A 20,151-nucleotide genomic window follows, 5' to 3' on the forward strand; every position below is an offset into this window, starting at 1 on the left:
GTCTGGGCAAAGGCGGAAGGGGCCTGGCAGATGGCAACCTGGCACAGCGTGGGCCTGTGCAGGGGCCCAGCCCATGGCAGCCTCAAGAAGCGATGCCTCCAACAGCTGGTCACTGCCCAACCTCCTGGCCCCAACCCGGTCTTGCCTGGGACGTGTGCCCTCCACCCTGAGGCAGGCCCCCCCTCCTGGCTGCACCCTGCCTACTCCTCCTTGCTGGGGCGCCCACCCCAGTCTCAATGGTTCAGAAGGAATATAGGAACCTCCAGCCCGTGGCCTAGCTCACCTGTCTCGGAAAGGTGCGTTAAGCGGATGGGCTTCTCCGGGGCTGCCCGTTTGCTTCTCTGCTGGGTGATGTGGGCAGGCTGCTGGCCCGAGAGCACAATGTTGCCCCTCGCAGCCACCTCATAGTACAGAGTGAAATTGCAGGGGCACGTGGACTTCACTGGGAAATGGGCATCCTCCCCGACCTGTGGGAGACATGGAGCATGGGGAGCCATGCCTGACATCCACAGCCTAGCACCAGTGCCACAGCCTACCCTAGGGAGAAGGCCACTGTGGGGCCACAGGGAGGCCAAGAAAGCTGAGGGAGGAGCACTGGCTTCAGAGCTGAGTGCTCAGCATCCGGTCCTGGCTGTGGCCACATCGCCATGGCAACCTCAGCGGATGCTCTGTAAATGGGGCTGTGCTGCGGATGAACCGTGATAAGGGGATGGAAACTCTCCGTGAGTGCAGTGTAGTAAGGATCTGAACCTAGCCTAAGAGAGGTCTGGCCTTTGTCCCCTGCTCCTGGAAGGTGATCTTTAAGGCCTTGAAATGTCCTGCCTGATGAGTCTTTGTTTATCTGGGGTCTGGGGCACACCAGATACTAACAATATAATTTACGGTAGGGACATTGGGCCACACCATATCAGTTTGACCTCTGGAGGGGCTGAGACTAGGGTCGGCCAGGCAGGTGGTTAGCCATGTCTATGTGACTAACCTCCAATAAAAACCCTGGACACTGAGGCCCGGGTGAACACCCCTGGTTGGCAGTACACCATGCATGTAGTCACACATTGTTGCCGGCAAGGCCACACTGTCCTTGACTCTATGGGGGGAGGACAACTGGAAGTTCACATTCAGAACTCACCTGGCCCCTGACTTATGATCCTCTTGCCTTGCCTGTTTTTAATCTGTATCTTTCACTTAAACTGTAACTGATTCTAACAGCTTTCAGGGATTCTGTGACTCCCTCCAGAGATTAAAGAAACTGAAAGTGGTTTGGTGACCCCCCCCCAAATTCTGCAATTGATGGGGGATGGTCTTGGGGACTATTCCCTAACTTCACAGGCACCAGTGCAGGCAATGGGCTGGAACTTCTCATTGGATATACACTTGATGAGTTGGGTTCTATCACAATCCCCAAGTTTCCAGAGGGGATTTGATCCCTTCCCAACATCAGTGAGTGGTGGGGACAGGATTCAAAGCCCAAAGGGCTGAAGCCAGAGCCCCATGCTTAACCTCCACGCTGCCCTCATTCCCTGTGTTACAGCTGAGGTCTCCCAGGTCCTGTGACCTCCCCAAGAGCTTGGAGTGTGACCATTTCCAACACTGATGTTACAGGCTGCATGAGAAGTCATCCTCTGGGCTTTTGCCCCAGAGGTTCCCTCCTCTGCCCCATGTTTTACAATCCATGACTCTCCCCAAACATCTGGGCCACCCTGAATGCCCAGAGGAGGGTAATCTGAGGTGGTGAGTATCATTCTCACTGTGGGTCCTTGAGCAAGTCATTTCACCTCTCTGATCCTCAGTTTCCCCATTTGTAAAATAAGGTTATATCTCCTGGACAGAAGGTCCTGAGGATCCAATGAAATGATGAACGTATCATTCTCAACATCACACCTGTTCACTGTGGGTGGTTAATAAATGTCATTCAACTTCCCACTGAAGACAAGAACCCACCCGTTTAAGGAGCTGACCCAAAGGTACTCACTCCCACAGCCAAATTTGGGAAACTGGAGTAGCAGAAAGAAGAATGAACTCTTCAAGAGTGTCAAGGTCATGAAAGACAAGGAAAGACCAAGAAACCATCAGACTGGAGGACACGAAATGCAGTGTGAGATCCTGCATGGGATCCTGGACCGAAAAAAGCAGGTGCCTGGAAAAACTAGGGAAATGCAAATAAAGTCCAGGGTTTAGTTATGCCCAGTGCTGATGTCTTAGTTTTGACAAATGTGTCATGGTCTCATAAGATGGTAACATTAGGGGGAAGCCTAACGAAGCGCCAGTGGCCTTTTTTGTCCAAGTGCAAAAGCTGATCCTAAAATTCACACGGAAATGCAAAGGATCCAGGATAACCAAAACAATCTCGACAAAGAACAAGGCTGTAGGACTCACGCTTGCCAATTTCAAAACTTACTACAAAGCTACAGTATCAAAACAGTGTGGTATTGGTATAAGGATAGACATATAGATCAATAGGATAGAACTGAGAGTCCAGAAATAAACATCTGTGGCAAACTGATTCTCATCAATGGTGCCAAGACCTTTTGAAGGGGAAAGAACAGTCTTTTCAACAGATGATTCTGGAACAACTGGATCTCCACATTCAAAAGAATGAAGTTGGACCCTACCTCACACCATATACAGAAGTTTACTCAAAATGGTTCAAAGACTTAAATGTAAGAGCTAAAACCATAAACTGTTAGGAGAAAACATAGGGGTAAACCTTCATGACCTTGGATTTGGCAATGGTTTCTTTGAGATACGGCACAAAAAGCACAAACAACAAAAGAAAAATAACAGATAAATTGGATTTCACCAAAATTAAAAACCTTTGTTGCATCAAAGGACACTATCAGGAAAGTGAAAGGACAACCCACAGAATGGCAGAAAAGACTTCCAAGTCATATATCTGATAAGGGTCTAATGTCCAAAATATATAAAGTACCCTCACAAAACCAAAAAGACAAACGATTTAAAACACTAGGGAAAGAAAGCTGGATGAAGGATATGCAGGAACTCTCTGCACTATATGAGCAACTCTTCTGTAAGTCTAAAGTTATTCCAAAATCTGAAATGAAAAAAGGAAGCATGGTGGTAACAGATTACAACACATTGAATCATCTTTTAGAAGTTCACAAGTCCATAGGCACACGGAAAACAACCATAATACAGCAAAAATAATAGTGGGGCAAGTTCTTTTTTTACCAGCTAATAAATTTAGAAGGAACGTCAGAATCATCATAAGTGCAGAAATCAGAGTATCCACCATAAAGCCAATGTGATAACTGATTACAGCAAGAATCATCAAAGATGCCAAAGGCATTTGGTGAAAGGTTGCTGGGGCTCAGGACACTGTGGCAGGGACCTCAGAGTGTCACCCAGATTATTTATTAGCTTCACCTGCAGAGGGAAAGAGCTGGTAGGAACCAGACCCAGCTTCAGCAAGGGTGGGGCTGCCCAAATCCGTGCCTCCTGATGGCGCTCAACAAAAGGAGTACGTACATAGTAGTTTCGCCAGAACCACGTTTTAACCTGAATCTCACTCATAATGTGGGATAATCTGCAAGATCACAGGCTTGAATTCTTTACAAAAGTCATGGCAATGAAAAGGCAGGGAGACTGTTCTAGATCAAGAACAATTACGGACACAGAAGAGCCAAATGCAACTTTTAAATTGATCCTGAGTAAAATGCAGGCACGCATACACACACGCACACACAGGTGAGCACACACACATGTGCACATGCACAAGCATGCATCTGCAAGACATGCATACACATGCACACTCACACATATGTGCAGGCATGCATGGGTGTGCACACACACTATATATAAACTATATCTCGAGGACACCTTTGAGAATCTGAATATTGCCTGTGAATTAGACAATATGATTGAGTTAATATAATTTTCTCAGATATAACAATGACCTTGCGGTCATGTTGAAGAATGTCCCTATTTTTAAGACACATTATGCTCAAGTATTTAAGAGTGAAGCATCATATCTGTAATTTACTTTCAAATATTGCTGTCAAAAAAGGGGGAGGGCTTCCCTGGTGGCGCAGTGGTTGAGAGTCCACCTGCCGATGCAGGGGACACGGGTTCCTACCCCGGTCCGGGAAGATCCCACGTGCCGCGGAGCGGCTGGGCCCGTGAGCCATGGCCGCTGAGCCTGCGCGTCAGGAGCCTGTGCTCCACAGCGGGAGAGGCCACAACAGTGAGAGGCCCGCGTACCGCAATAAATAAATAAATAAATAAGGTGGAAACAAATAGATGGATAAATAGGTGAGTGGATGGATGGATGGGTAGATGGGTGGGGGAATGAGTGGTAGGTGGATGATGGGTGCATGGGTGGGTAGATGGGAGGATGGATGGATGGGTGGATCGGTGCGGGGGTGGGTAGATGGGTGGGTGGATGGGTGGATGGAGAGATAAATAGATGAGTGGATGGATGGGTGGATGGGTAGATGGATGGGTAGGTAGGTGAGTGGGTGGGTGGGTAGATGGGTGGGTAGATGGATGGAGGCAAAATATTAATTCATAAGTCTAGGTGAAAAGCATATGGTTATTTATTATACTTTTTTTTTATTTCTCTCTAAATTTGCAAATATCCTCCTTATAAAAACACCCAAACAAAAGTCTCTTTCTGTTTGAGATGTTGGGAAAAAAAAGGAAAGAGTGCAAATCTTTTTCTTCTCACTAACTAACCCCATGGCATCAGAGCAACCCTAAAATATTGGGGTGACAGTCCCATTTACAGAGCAGCTCCTCCCTGCACATCCCTTGGTGCTGGAGGAAGAAGAAAGGGCCCCAACACAGAGCTGGGACTGCACCAAGCATGGTCACTCTTGCCTCAATGCCCTGAGGTCACACTCAGGGCCCCTCGATGACAGTCTGGGACGGGGAGAGCTGGCACCTGCTGACCTGACTGAGGCAGGACAGAAGTGTCCCTCCAAGAAGAAATTCTGAGCGGCCCAGCCAAGTCCTCGCCTACGGGAACAGTGGTCCCAGCAGACATGACACGGGACTCCTTCCCACCCCCACAAGAAGGTGGCCAACCCCAGCACCCCTACGCTGCAGATGGTTAAACAGTATTAAAACAAGAAGAGCGTGTGCAGCCAAGCTGGGCACGATCTCACTGGAGTTTCTCATTCTCATAACCCCCACAGAGGGCCATTAAGCCCAGGGAATAGGCAGCCCTGCCACCTCAGTTCCTCAAGATGCGTCCCAGGGGCCCCTCAGGCCTGGGCAGCACCCTCGGAGAGGGGATCTCAGAGGTTTACAGGGCTGGTAGGGCCTGGGAGTCCCATTGGCAAGTGGTTTCCATTAGAGGCAATGCTGGCAAGCCTGCCACCACCCACGGCAGCCGGGCTCAGCCCTCAGAGCATCAATTAGGGGACTTAACGGAGTGCTTTATAAAACATACATATACGTATATATCGTTTAATAGGTGAGGGGACAAACAAACCGCAGTTGATCCAAACCATATGATGCAATATAATTCGCCACGAAAATGAAAGGCCCTCTCAAGTCAGGAAAAGAGTCGGAGGTAGTTCGATGCAAATTGCTAAATGAAAGAAGCCAATCTGGGGACTTCCCTGGTGATCCAGTGGCTAAGACTCCGCACTTCCAGTGCAGGGGGCCTGGGTTCAATCCCTGGTCAGGGAACTAGATCCCACATGTCGCAACTAAAAAAGATCCCACGTGCCACAACGAAGATCCCGCAAGTGGCAACAAAGATCCCACGTGCTGCAACTAAGACCCGGCACAGGACTCCCCTGGTGGCGCAATGGTTAAGAATCCGCCTGCCAATGCAGGGGACACAGGTTCAGTCCCAGGTCCAGGAAGATCCCACATGCCGCAGAGCAATTAAGCCCATGCGCCACAACTACTGAGCCCACGTGCCACAACTATTGAAGCCCACGTGCCTAGAGCCCGTGCTCCACAACAAGAGAAGCCACCGCAATGAGAAGCACGCACACCGCAATGAAGAGTAGCCCCCACTCGTTACAACTAGAGAAAGCCCTCGTGCAGCAACGAACCCAACACAGCCAAAAAAAAAAAATAGACCCACTGCAGCCAAATAAATAAATAAATATTTAAAAAAAAAGAAGACGACAATCTGAAAAGGACACGCACTGTATAATTCTGGCTCTATGACATTCCGGAAAAGGAAAAAGTATAAAGACAGTGAAAAGCTCAGCGTTTGCCAGTGGTTGGAGGGAGGGAGGGAGGAATAGGTAGAGCACAGTGGATTTTTCGGGAAGTGAAACGATCCTGTATGACATTGTAACGGTGGATACGTGACATTGTGCATTTGTCATAAAACGTGCACCACCAAGAGGGAACCCTGACATACACTGGGGACTTCAGTGCATAATCCCATATTAATAGCGGCTCATCAATTTTAACAGATGGTAATAATCAGGGAAACTGCGTGCAGGGGAAGTGGGTGTATGGGAAGTCTCCGTATCTTCTGCTCAGTGTTTACAGATCCCTATTTCCACACACATCTTCACGCATCTTACTTAATTTGGATCATGGAATAACAGACTTGGGAAGAACTAACGTGAGACCCAGCTCTGAGTTCGTCTCATCTTTGCACTCGGTGTGTCTGCAAGTGTCTGGTGGGTGACTTCCGGTGCCTTTGCACAAGAAACTCCAGACAGTGGGGAACCAGGGCCAACAGGACCCTGAGGGCAGGTGACATCACAGTAAACCCTGGCCTTGGCCTAAATGTCCATCATAAATAAATTACAGGAATTCATTCCATGCAATACTCCCCTTGCTGGAGGGATGGGGCTCCTGTGTCAGCATCAGCATTAACCCTGCTGGGGCATGTGCAGGCTCCCTGGAGGCACGTGCATGCTGCTTCTTGGGCCCCGTCCTGCTCGAGAAGGGCACACCTGAAAGCCTTACCTGCAGGGGGAGGGAGGGCGGCTGCAGCTGCAGGTAGCACTGGCTTGGGGAGTACCAGCTGCTGAGGGAGAGGTAGCTGGGCAGGTACTGGGCCCCCACGAGCTTTCCACCGAGGGCTGTCACCTTGGTCTAAAGAAGAGAGGGTATTTGATCAAGGCTTGGATGCTTGGTGTAGGAAGGGGTCTTAATCAAGACTATGTAATGCAACCCCAATAAAAACCGTGGACACTGAGGTGGGCGTGAGCATCCCTATTGGCTGTGCTCTGTGTGTAGTATCAGGAGGGTGATGTGTCCCGACTCCACGCTTCTGCCTGCCCCGCCCTGCCCTGCAGCAAGATCTTCTCATGCTCCAATTTCCCTTTGGAGAACCTCTTCCCCAATTCTCAGAGCATGGAGTCCAGTGTGGCTAGCTTGTCCTTCCCCAGCTCCACGGGAAGCAAGTGTCCAAGGCTGGCCACAGGGTGTCAGGGGTTGGCTCAGGCAATGGCAGGTGGCCCACGTGGCCACTGAGAGACAGTTCCCTCATGGGCATATTAGGGAAGCCCATGTCCTGGGCTTGCCAGCACCTTCGGTGGCTCCTCGGAGGGCAAAACCTCCTTGGGAAGTGAGCACAGGGGAGATGGTGGTCAGGAGAGGGAGAAGCCGCGCTGGGCAGCATCTGGACGCTGCTCCCCCTGGAGTTCTCCATCCTCCCCCTTCATGCCCCAGGGACTGGCAGTTATATTACTTTTGCTCCTTTGGGAGTTTGAACCTGCTGCCTTCACTTGCTGCTGGAAAAGTGTGGCTAACACAAGAGAGATGCCAGAAGTGGGGGCAGGGAGGGAGTAGTCTAAGACCTCTGTGTGATAAAGAATAAAGAAGCTGGGGACTTCCCTGGTGGCGCAGTGGTTAAGAATCCACCTGCCAATGCAGGGGACACGGGTTCGAGCCCTGGTCTGGGAAGATCCCACATGCTGCGGAGCAACTAAGCCCGTGCGCCACAACTACTGAGCCTGTGCTCTAGAGCCCGCGAGCCACAACTACTGAAGCCCATATGCCTAGAGCCTGTGCTCCGCAACAAGAGAAGCCACCGCAGTGAGAAGTCCACACCTCAACGAAGAGTAGCCCCCGCTCACTGCAACTAGAGAAAAGAAGCTGGCCCACTTTTATCTCAGTTACTGGCAGATAGCCTCTGAACCCCTAAAATTTCCCAAGTGATGCGGGTGTCTTTGTTATTCATGGTGGGTCCTGATAATATGAGCTAATGAGATAATTCGGGATGGGGACAATCATGCCAGAAAGACCAATCATGGGATTAGAGGGTTGGGGCTTTGAGCCACGGGATGTGGTGTCAACTTGACCTCTAGGGAGGGGAGGCAGCTAGAGACTGAGTTCAGTCATGGGGCCAATGATTAATCAATCAAGCCTATGTAGTGAAACCCCAATTAAAACTGTGGACACCAAAGTGGGAGTGAGCATCCCTATTGGCAATGCTCTGTGTAGTGTCACGAGGGTGACGTGTCCCAACTCCATGGGGACAGCACACGAAGCTACAAATTTGGGACCCTCCCTGCTCTCGTCCTACGCATGTGTGTCTCTCTCTTTGGTTGGTCCTAAGTTGTATCATTTTGCTATGATAAAACTGTAATTGCAAAAAATACAAACTTCCAGTTATAAATTCAGTCCTGGGGATGTAATGTACAGCATGGTGTCTATAGTTAATCATATCGTATTGTACATTTGAGAAAGTTGCTAAAACAATAGATCTTAGAGGTTCTCATCACAAGAAAAAAAAAGTGTAACTGTGTATGGTAACTGGACATATTGTGATGCCATTTCACAATATATACATACATTAAATCATTATGTTGAACACCTGAAATGAATATAATGTTACACGTCCACAGGTGCTGTAATTGTAAGGTAGTGGGGTAGCAGGAACCTCCAAATTTGTAGCCAGGTGGTAAAAAGTGTTGGTGGCCTGGGGATCCCTGGCTGTTAAAAATCTTTAAGGAGGGCTTCCCTGGTGGCGCAGTGGTTGAGAATCTGCCTGCCGATGCAGGGGACGTGGGTTCGTGCCCCGGTCCGGGAGGATCCCACATGCCGCGGAGCGGCTGGGCCCGCGAGCCATGGCCGCTGAGCCTGCGCGGCCGGAGCCTGTGCTCCGCAACAGGAGAGGCCACAACAGTGAGAGGCCTGCGTACCGCAAAAAAAAAAAAAAAAAAAGTCTTTAAGGACATGTCGCCCACAGGGGACATAGTGACCACAAGTGTCCTCGGCTCCCACCTACACATTTATTCCCAGCTACCTTCTATCCCCACCATCCCAGTGTCCGTGGGGCCACCACGCCTACCACCAGCTAGAGAGGTGAGGGCTGGGACATCCTCTTTACCACACCTGCTCCTCCCTCCCCTGACAAGGAGACACCAGGTCCTGCCAATTCTACCTCCACAGCTCCAGGCTCAGTGTCCTCTCCATCATCACCTCCCGTCTGCCCACCTGTGGCCCCGCCCAGACATCCCCCACTATGGGCACTGGAGTGACAGACTGCCTTCTGGGTAAGCCCTGAGCACCCCTGTGAGGTGAGGGGAAGCCCCACTGGCTCCCTCCTCCATATCTTCTTGAAATGGCTTGGCTGGCTGGGCATTTGCAGGATCCCATTACACTAGGACTGTGGGCCTCTGGGGCTGTGCATATGCTGTTCCACCTTCCTGGGAGCAGCCTGGCTGAACCTCCCCCTCGTCAGGAGTCCACCTGGGAAGATCCCCTCACAGGAGCCAGGCACCCTCATCTCTTCTCAGCCTCCCGCCTCACTCTGGGGTGGTTGGGTTATCTGACTCACTATCAGCCTCCCCCATCAGACTTTGAACTCCCTCAGGGCAGGGGCAGGACCCAGGTCCACTGACCCAGTGCCTGGAGGAGGGGCCAAATCCATGCCTGCTGGCTGAATGACAAGGGTCTAGGTGACTCACCCACCTCCAGCCACACGTGCTGGGCTGACACAGGGATGGAGGGGATCTCAAACCCTACCAGCCCACCCCGGGACACAGACTCGGTGGTGTATATGTTGTCCTTCGGCGTCAGCTCTGCCCTGATCTGGACCGTCACCCCCTCAGCCGGGCTGCCATCTGGGTAGGACAGTTCCACCTGGAAGGAGTCACCAATGATTCAACGTGGTTAGGGTGGCAACACTTCCCAAACGGATCTATAGATTCAACCCAATCCCCCAGCAGACTCCCAGCCAGCTTCCTTGCAGCAATCAACAATCTAATGCTAAAATTCATACGGAATTACAAGTGGCCCCAAACAGCCAAAGCAGTCCTGAAAAAGAACCAAGAACTCACACATCCCAATTTCAAAACTTACTACAAAGGTACAGTAATCAAGACACGTGGTACTGGTATAAGGACAGATATGCAGACCAGTAGAGTAGAAGAACTGAGAGTCCAGATATAAATCCACCCATCTATAGTCAATTGATTCAAAAAAATAAGATTAAAATATGGTGAGGGGGAATTCTCTGGCAGTCCAGTGGTTAGGACTCCACGCTTCCACTGCAGGGGGCATGGGTTCAATTCCTGCTCAGGGAACTAAGATCCTGCATGCCGAGTGGCACAGCAAAAAAAAAGAAAAGAAAAAGATTATAGTCAATTGATTTATGACAAGGGTGCCAAGACCATTCAATGGGGAAAGAACAATCCCTGCAACAAGTGGTTCTGGGACAACTGGATCTCCACATGCAGAAGAATGCAGCTGAACCCCTACCTCACACCATATACCAAAATTAACTCAAAATGGATCAGAGACCTAAATGTAATGGCTAGAACTACAAAACACTTCGGAGATAACGTAGGGGAAAACTCTTATGACCTTAGACTTGGCGAAGAAGTCACAAGGCACAAATCACCCCATGCCAGCCATTCTCCTGGTGCCACAGCCAGGTAGGAATGGGGCGGGCAATGCCACGGACAGTGCCATGTGACTCTCAGACCTCACTCATTCAGGCAGGTAGAAAAGGCAGTCAGAATGAGGGGTTCAGCTATTGTGAAGAAATACGGTCAGTGGTTCCGGAAGGACCCTGGAGCACCCCTCAACTGTGTAGGTTATCTGGTGATGGGGTGACCAGCTTCAGCTCCGTTCTTTAAGGCAGACAGTAGAAAATTTCTCAGGTGTAGGTGAAATGCTCCCCTTTCACTGAATGGACAGCTCCAAGCCCCTTCTTCATACACCATCTGACCCTGCACATGGTGCCTTAGCTTCTACTCAAGCTGGTACCCTCAAAGCCAGGGGCACACAAGCCGTGTCTCTGTGTGTGGGACAGTGGGAGGCTGAGATCTCATCATGGAGGAGAAGAGAGAGGTCCCAGAGCAGAGCAGGAGAAGCAGGACACAGCATGAGGACAGACCGCTAGGATCCTGTGGGTGACCCATGGAACATAAAAGGGGACAGGGGTGTGGGTGCTGGGCAGAGGCAGGGGTTAGAGGGCATGGCCAGCTTCCCCCTGAGGTGATGCTAGGCTCCACTGGCCTTGACTCCCCCAGCTGCAATTGAAACACAGATGCCGCAGTTCAGCAATTAGGATAAGGATCTCGAATTTCTAGTCACCTCAAACTTTACTGTGTAGAAAAAATGGTGTGGTGGGTGGGAGGGAGATGGGGGCTTGTTCAAAATGCTGTTCCCCACAGGCGATCTGAATCAGTCTGTCTCAGGGATGGGGATCTGCCTTTTAGGGACTTAGCTATTAAGTCATCCAGAGATAACGTCAACCCAGTTAAGGAAGGTGATTTAATAAGTGGATACGTTTGGTAGTGTATATGGGAGGGAGATGCAAGAGGAAGGAGATATGGGGATATATGTATGTGTATAGCTGACTCACTTTGTTATAAGGCAGAAACTAACACACAATTGTAAAGCAATTATACTCCAATAAAGATGTTAAAAAAATAATAATAAGTGGATACGTAGCATCATGGTTTAACGCTCTAGGTACGGGAATGTCTAACTACGTGGATTAAAGTAAACCATGCTTTTAGGTGGAGCAGAATGTCCAGTGTCCCCTGCCCTGGGTACCAGCTCTCATCACACTCAGCAAAGCAGTCCCTTGATCCCAAGAGGGCAAAAGTTCTGCTGGCACAATCAAACGACGTAGTATTCGGCCCAGGCACGGCTGTGGGGCCCGCGGCATGCACTGCAGTGGTTACACAGCGGTCCTTGGGCAGGAGCTGGGCTGGGAGGCAGCGCAGAGCCTGTGACCTTGACGGCCCCTGCTGGGCACCACGCCCAGGGCTTACCTTTCCCACATAGGACAGACCCGGCTTAAACTGCTTCCTGGTGTCCTTGGAGTACCGGACATCCACCAGCTGTCTCTGGACGGGGGTGGAGTCATCAAAAGCCACCTGTTGGCTCCCGTCCGTGCTGGTCACCATGGCCCAGATGCTGACGGTGCCCCGGAAGTGCTCAGGGACATCGGCCAGGATCATGTCCTTCACGCAGATGTTGAAGTCCTGGGAGCCGTGGATCTGGAGGCGGGAAACACACAGGTCGTGCTCGCCGGGAGCTGGAGTGGCTTTGAGAGATGACTCGCAAGCACAGAGCTCAAGTAGGTGACTCTGGGGACTTCCCTGGCGGTCCAACGGTTAAGACTGCATGCTCCCAATCTGGGGGGCCCAGGTTCGATCCCTGGCCAGAGAACCAGATCCCACATGCCGCAACAAAGATCCCGCGTGCCGCAACTAAGACCAGGCACAGCCAAATAAATAAATATTAAAAAAAAAAAGTAGGTGGCTCTGGTGGCTTGGAGGGCCAGGGGGACACTCGGTGACCCACCCGACCTATGCCGTGAGTCACTGCGTGGGGACCGAATCCCTGGCTGGACATGCATTATGTCCCAGGAGGAAGGGAGTCAGCTCCTTGGGCAGAAGGTGAGACAACCCCTCGGGCCAGACTGCAGGCAGGGACTTGAACCTGGTCAGCCACACTCTAGAGCACTGGCTCGCCTCCCACGCCCGGGGTACAGAACCCCCTCGATCAACCCCTATCTCAGGACCTGGGGGCAGAGGCTGGCAAATAATCCACACCCACAAACAGCTGTGGAGTGAATTACTCAGCAAAGGAGAAAATTAAGGCAAGAGCCACCGGGGCAGCCTCCAGGGACAACGGCTAGGATACCGAGGGCACCAACGCCAGGCACGAAAGAGGTGAGGGGCCAGGGTGTCTACTCCACAGAAGAGAAGCCTCAGGGACAGAGAGGGGGGACGCATCCCAGGCGGCAAATGGATGAAGAAGTAGCCTCGGGTGGAAATGGGAAGGAGGTGGCGCTGACAGGTTTAATGCCTGCAGGGGCACAGAATCTCCAAGATGTGTGTGGATGTTACACAGTAGCACACTCACAACTTAATGTTAGGTTGAAAAAGAAAAAGAAAAACCAGGTTATAAAACTTTACACGCACGGGAACGTGAAATCACGCAGCCGCTTTGGAAAACAGTCTGGGAGTTCTTCAAACAACTAAACGGAGAGACACCGCTGAGAGACTGAATAGACAAATGGACCAGGGCCAGATAATACAGAAAAAAAGAGAACTCGGACCCACACTCTGCAGGCACCAGCAAGGAAGCCAACCCATTACAGTCGGCTCTCCGTATTCGCGGTTCCGCATTTGCGGATTCAACCAACTTCAAAGAGTTTCAACCTGGGATCCTGGGATGCAGAAGCCTCAGACATGGGAGGGCCAACTGTATCTATAAGTCGGACTTGTAAGAAGTCAGACCCCTGTCTCAATAGCAACCAAACCATAACCCCCGTCACAACAAGCCCCAAATGGCCAGGACCAGATTCATAACTGACATTTTTTCTGATTTTGGCTCCCACTTCCATCTTAGGACCAACTGGAAAGAGCCAAATATGCACCCCCTCATCAATCACTTTGGATGCCTGCTTCTAGTTACCCGCCCATGACTTTCTGCACACCAATAGCCTCCCATCACGGCACACTGGAAGCCTTCCCTTTCTTTCACTATAAAGCCTTCCCACTTCTCCACCTGCCTTTGAGTCTCTGCCAAACACAGGTGATGGTGGCTGGCTCCCTTGCTGCAAGCTTCGAATAAATAGCCTTTGCTTGTTCTTGTTTGGGCGGTCTTCATTTAATTGCACGCCATACAACCCAGGGATTCCAAATGCAAGAGAAATGAAAACATCTGGCCACACAAAAACTTGTACGTGAATGTTCACAGCATCATCCGTAATAGCCGAAAAGCAGAAACAACTCAAATGTCCGTCAGCTAATGAACGGATAAACAAAATGTGGTCCAACCACACAGCGGAATATTACTCAGCCATAAAAAAGGATGAAGTACCTACACACAGTACAATGTGGATGAACCTTGAAAACATCAGGCTGAGTGAAAGAAACCAGACACAAAAGGTCACATGGTGCATGATTCCATTTATATGAAATGTCCAGAAATCCATAGAGACAAAGCATGTAAGTAAGTGGTTGCCAGGGGCTGGAGATGCAAACAGGGCTTAACTGCAAAAGGATGTGAGAGATTGGCGGGGGTGGGGGGACGGTTAGCAGAAATATTCTAAAACTGTATGGTGGTGGTTGTATAACTCTGTAATATACTAAAAACTACCGATTCGTACATTCTATATGGGGATTTGAATTATATGATATGTGAATTATGTCTCAAGAAAACTTTTTTTTAACTTTACACACAACATCCTAAGAGGAAACACATCAAAATACCAATAGTGGCTGTGTCTGCCTATCAGAGGACAAGTCGACTTTATTACTTCTTCTTTATATGTTCTAGCCTCTATGTTCAGCCTGCGGGAATATTATCATCGGAATATCCCCACCATCTAAACTGTTTTGGAAAGCAAAATAAAACGGACGATCACAGAGCTGAAGCTGGTGGGAAGGGACCCACCGAGTGGGTCGGGGTTCCTGCTCCTCACCTTGGTGGTCCTAAGGATGGGGCGCCCCACCTCCTGGCTGTAGTACCCCACGCCATTTACAGTCATGTTGATGGTTAAAGTCCCCGAGACAGGTTTCCCAAAGGTATACCTGGAACGAAAGGACAAAGGGTAGTAAGTTTCACAAGCAGGAGATGCCCAGGGGACAGTGGGGGAGGGGTCAGTTTCAGGAAGGCCAGGCCCAGCAAGATGTGATCAGTGGTAGAGTGGCTAATCCAGGGATGCTTCCCATCCTACATTCCACCCTTACAGCCCTCCCTGTAGCCCTGAGTAAGGACAGGTCATGTCAGGGCCCTGGTTCCTCTGCACCAAGCCTCATGTTGGACAGAAAAAAAGACCAAGGGTCAGAGAAGAACTCTGGAGCAAAGCAGCAGGGTATATGAGACAACCACTGAGGTTGGCCACACATTGGAGCAAGGCAGCCCAGAGGATCGAGCAACCGTGGACAACAGGAAGGCCTGGCTGGGCTTAAGTGCCCAGGGAGTTCAACTTTGAACCAGAGATCTGACCTCTCTGAGCTTCGGTTTCCTCACCGGGAGAATGAGAATAAAACCATCGTCTCAGGGATGTTGGTAAAATACTTCAATGTATGTATATCATGCCTGATGCAGTGGAGACACCTGCTTACTGGGACACAGGGGCAAAATTGGAGCAAAATTTAAAAAATAACACCCAGAATTTTGATAGTATTTTCTGGACTATAAAATGTGTGTATCCAGCAGCTCTATTTACAGTAACCAGGACATGGAAGCAACCTAAGTGTCCATCAACAGATGCATGGACAAAGAAGATGTGGCACATATATACAATGGAATATTACTCAGCCATAAGATGAAACGAAATTGAGTTATTTGTAGTGAGGTGGATGGACCTAGAGCCTGTCATACGGAGTGAAATAAGTCAGAAAGAGAAAAACAAATACCGTATGCTAACACATATATATGGAATCTTAAAAAAAAAAAAAAGGTTCTGATGACCCTAGGGGCAGGACAGGAATAAAGACACAGATGTAGAGAATGGACTTGAGGACATGCACGGGGAGGGGGAAGGCTAAGCTGGGACGAAGTGAGAGAGGGGCGTGGACATATATACACTACCAAGTGTAGAATAGATAGCTAGTGGGAAGCAGCCACATAGCACAGGGAGATCAGCTCGGTGCTTTGTGACCACCTAGAGGGGTGGGAAAGGGAGAGTGGGAGGGAGACGCAAGAGGGAGGAGATATGGGGATATATGTATACGCATGGCTGATTCACTTTGTTATACAGCAGAAACTAACACGACAATATAAAGCTATTATACTCCAATAGAGATGTTAAAAAAAAAATGTGTGTATCCACCACGTCCCTGGATTTTAAAACACACGCAGCCAGGGGAGACACACGAGGGAGAAGTCTCAGCCACAACCTCCGGCAGGTGGCAGAGATGGGGCGTGGACACGGGCCATGTAGGGCTCCCCCAGGGGCCCCAGAAAGGGACAGAGCCTCTTGACTCCCTCTGGTCGACACTCACATCGGGCTCCGTCAACAGCCTGGTCATTAGGCGGGTCAGCCCACTGGCTGTAGGTCAGCCCACTGGCTGCGGATGCTGCCCACAGGGTAAGGGGCATGGCCTGGGGGGTGTGCCCTGGGGAAGGGCATGCCCTAGGGGTGGGACATGTCCTAGGGGCAGGGGCTTCCCTGGGGAGGGGCAAGTACTAGGGGAGGAGCAAGTCCTAAGGGGAATGGGTGTGCTCTGGAGAAGGGGCGTGTCCTAAGGGAGGAGTATTGCTGGGAAGGGGTGGGTCCTAGGGGAGGGGCGTGCCCACAGTGGGAAGGGCTCACCGACAGTGGCCGCCTCTTTCTCACCTGGCCCGCACAGTGCCGGTCTCACAAGTGTCCAGGTCCTGGATATATGGGGGCGGGTCAATAAGGAGCTCAAACTTCGGCAACACTGAAGGGAGAGAGCAGAGAGGAGGGAGGCAGGGTGGCTTCCACCTCTGGGGCGGCCCCAGAAGGGTACTGGAGATGTGGGAGGGAGGAACACAAAGCCCCCTCTGGGGTTTCTGTGCTGCTGACACCATAGCAATCCGCACCATCCGTCTCTCTGGGGGTTTTGCCGGCCGCATCTATTTCCTATCTTTGGGGGACCAGCACTTCGTTTTTCTCAGGGGGCCATGTATCATCAGTTTTAGGCCAGCTGAACTGAGTGCAGCCAATTCCAGCCCATCCCAGGGGTGCACAAGTAGCCAGGCTTCTGGACCCGTCAGGGGCATCTTGAGGGTGCCTGCAGCTGGAAAGGGTCACTCTTTGCCGCCCTGGGCACATCCAGCCATCTCGTCCCCCTGCACAGCCCACGGAGAGATGGACACCAAGGAGCAGAAAGGAGGAAACATGAAGACTCTGATCCTGAGAGCTTGTTACACGAGCCTATAACCCTTTCCTTCTGCTTACTGGGTCTGCACCAGGCTTCTGTTGCTTGCAACCCATAACCCTGACCTCTAAGGATTTTCCTTCCAAGACCTGCCTCGTGAAAGGAAGAGAAATCCTTGACCCCCATCAGGGAGAATTTTAGCACAGAAGCGGAGTATGTGGCTCTGGCCCAGGTTCATTCCCCAGCTCTTAGTACTTGAGCAGTTTCCTTAACAGCTCTCTCAGCCTCAGTTTCCCCATCTGTAACATGGAGATGCCTCATAGGTTCAGGACAAGGATGAAAGAACAAAAGGAAGTGACAACCTTAAAAAGGAAGGACATTCGGACACATGCTGCAACATGGATCAACCTTGAGGACATTATGCTCCGTGAAATAAGCTACTCACAAAAAGACAAATACCTTATGACTCTACTCGTATGAAGTCATATATTTTACAATTTTTTTTAAAGGACATGACAAAGGCCAAGGCTTCCATATCGTGCCTGGCCCTACTGAGCCCTCAGTGAATGAGGCTCCGGCCATCTTCCCCCTTGTCATGTGTGTCGTCACTAGGGCTGTGGTTTCTCCCAGATCTGAAATCCTAGGGTCCTAAGATTCTCCGACTTACCATACTTCTGAACTTCAAAGGACTTGTTGTACACGTGGCCTTGCATTTCGACAAAAACGAACCATTCTCCCAGTACCGGCTGGTCAGACAAGGGGAAGGTCATGTTGGTGATGCCTGTGTGAAGAGAGACGCCCCCCCTCATCCTGGGGCAAGTGAGTGTGCAGAGGGCCTGGCATCTGGTGGTGAGGTCAGGGCAGAGGCGCCCCGGGGACCCTGCGCCTCCCCCCGGCCGAGCAGTCCCTCGGGGAAGCCAGAAGCCACCCGAGGCTGGCGGGGATTTGTGCAGAACAAGCACCTCTGCAGTCTGAAGGGGAAGCAGCGAGACACTGCACCTTGGGTTCCTGGGGGACCCCTGAGGCCAAGGCCAGGCGCAGGCAGCTCTGCTCCCCACACGAGTCGTTCCCTTGGTGACAGAGAATCACACAAGCCCTGTCCCTACTTGGCAGCCCTCTCTAGGCATCTCAGAATCAGGAAGAGCGAAATGGACGTGGAGAGGGGTCAAGGCCAGGCCAGGAGACCTGCACAGCCCACACAGCGGCTGGAGACCCCATTCTCTGTGTCTGGTTCACAGAGGCATGCGGGGGCCAGGAGCTCCCGAGCAGGACTCAGGGGTCTGTCATGTCTGTGCATTTCCCAGGTCGAGGGTGCACAGCTGTCCTCAGTCTCCCCAAGCCCCACCTACAGCTCCCCTCTCCCAGGACTCCACTTCCCTTAGGGCCGAAGCACAAAGGGAGATGTCAATTACATGGCCCTTATTGTCATAGAGAAAGAAAAAAATGCCAACTCCTCAGGCAAAGCAAAGCCTTCTGACTCCCAGCTGGAAAAGAACTGTCTCCTGTTGCGTTGGGGATGAGGACAAAGAAGATCTGCAGCAGGAGGAAGGTGGGGGGTGCCCACAAACAGGGCCCTGATATTCCAGAAAGATCTCAAGTTACAGGAGGATCCCCAGCTGGGATCCCAGGCACACAGAAATGTGGGCGGAGGGTCCCAACGCCGCAGGGAAGGAGCGGCAGGTGCCCAGACAGAGCACATTCTATTTTCCTGGAAGGTTTATCACATCTGCCACCCAAAGGTGCAGCCCCCAAACCACAGAAGGAATTAGGAGAGAGGATGAGAAGAGAGGCTTACCGCAGCATAAGGGCTGCAAGTGTCTCCACTCCATCATCCGTGAGCCCCGGGGGTCCTGCAGGGGGACGGATGCACAGTAAACTCAAGGCAGCCTGTGTGTGCCCGGTGTGCACACGGATCTTCCAAGCCTGCTCTCTAGGCAGAACAGAGAGCTCGGGGCAAACAGAGAGCTCGGGGCAAACAGAAGCTCGGGGCATAGAAGGGACTTGTCTGAGGACAAGGTGGCAGAAAGGGCTGGCCTGCCTCCTCATTTAGGGAGCTGCATGCAAATCTACAAAGAGATGGACAGACACATGCTCAGCTTATTCCAGGGTGGACCCAGGGATCAGGATGGACCAGGTCCCAGTCTATGGGGTGCTGAGGCAGGCAGGGATCAACCCAGAGGGTGGGTGTTAGGCAAAAACAGACCAGGTCTTGCAGAGAGCGGGCTAACTGTCTCTGAGCCAGCTGCAGAGGGGCAGGCCACTCACCAGGACATAAGCTTCCAGCTGCAACAGAGACAGACAGAGGCAGTGAGCAAACCCTCCCATAAGACCCGAGCCCTCCGTGCATGCTAAGTGTTCATCCCTCGGGACAGGCACAGGTTCTGTAATGGATTTAATGGTGTCCCCCTCCTCCCAAAATTCACACGTTGATGTCCTCACGCTCAGGGTCTCAGAATGTGACTGTATTTGGAGACGGGTCTTGATAGTGGTGATTAGTTAAAATAAGGTCCCTAGCATAGGTCCCAGTCCAATAGGACTGGTGTCATAAGAAGGGGAAATTTGGACACAGAGGCACATAGAGGGAAGACAATATGAAGACACAGAGAGAAGACGGCCAGCTACAAGCCAAGGAGGGAGGCCCGGAACAAATCCCTCCTTCACGGTCCCTGGAAGGAACCAATTCTGCCCCCACCTTGATCTTAGACTTCTGGCCTCCAGAACTGGGAAAGAATACATTTCTGCCCTTTAAATCATTGAGCAAACTCATACAGTGGCCACTGGCAATGAGGGTGGCCGAGCCCCATCCGGGACCTCTGTGTTCCTGGCTCCCCATCACAGCCCTGCCCTCCTCTCCAGACTCCCACACACCCCAACCAAGGACAGCTCCTCCAGGCAGCCCTCCCATGTTGCAGCTGGGTTGTTTTTTCAAGGGATCATGCCAGGT

The 20,151-nt window shown here is 51.2% G+C and overlaps 1 protein-coding gene across 7 annotated transcripts in view; it reads right to left on the reverse strand.

The window, feature by feature from the left end:
• CPAMD8 (C3 and PZP like alpha-2-macroglobulin domain containing 8) overlaps window positions 1-20,151 on the reverse strand; it is a 99,284-nt gene that overhangs the window by 65,302 nt on the left and 13,831 nt on the right. For 6 of the 7 annotated variants that reach the window (XR_009539744.1, XR_009539743.1, XM_060144663.1 and 3 more), the window contains exons 6-14: window positions 19,473-19,490; window positions 19,003-19,057; window positions 17,875-17,988; window positions 16,703-16,787; window positions 14,840-14,948; window positions 12,174-12,401; window positions 9,859-10,029; window positions 6,904-7,032; window positions 284-467 (exon numbers count right to left, since the gene is read on the reverse strand). Coding sequence is in view for 5 of the 7 variants with exons in the window: in XM_060144663.1 (XP_060000646.1) it covers window positions 284-467; window positions 6,904-7,032; window positions 9,859-10,029; window positions 12,174-12,401; window positions 14,840-14,948; window positions 16,703-16,787; window positions 17,875-17,988; window positions 19,003-19,057; window positions 19,473-19,490 (1,093 nt within the window). In the remaining 2 variants the exon portion in view is untranslated. The remainder of the gene's footprint in view (window positions 1-283; window positions 468-6,903; window positions 7,033-9,858; window positions 10,030-12,173; window positions 12,402-14,839; window positions 14,949-16,702; window positions 16,788-17,874; window positions 17,989-19,002; window positions 19,058-19,472; window positions 19,491-20,151) is intronic. The other variant, XM_060144664.1, reaches the window with a different exon arrangement.

The sequence above is a fragment of the Lagenorhynchus albirostris genome, chromosome 3 (assembly GCF_949774975.1).
Source record: "Lagenorhynchus albirostris chromosome 3, mLagAlb1.1, whole genome shotgun sequence".
In the NCBI taxonomy this organism is placed as follows: Eukaryota; Metazoa; Chordata; class Mammalia; order Artiodactyla; family Delphinidae; genus Lagenorhynchus; species Lagenorhynchus albirostris.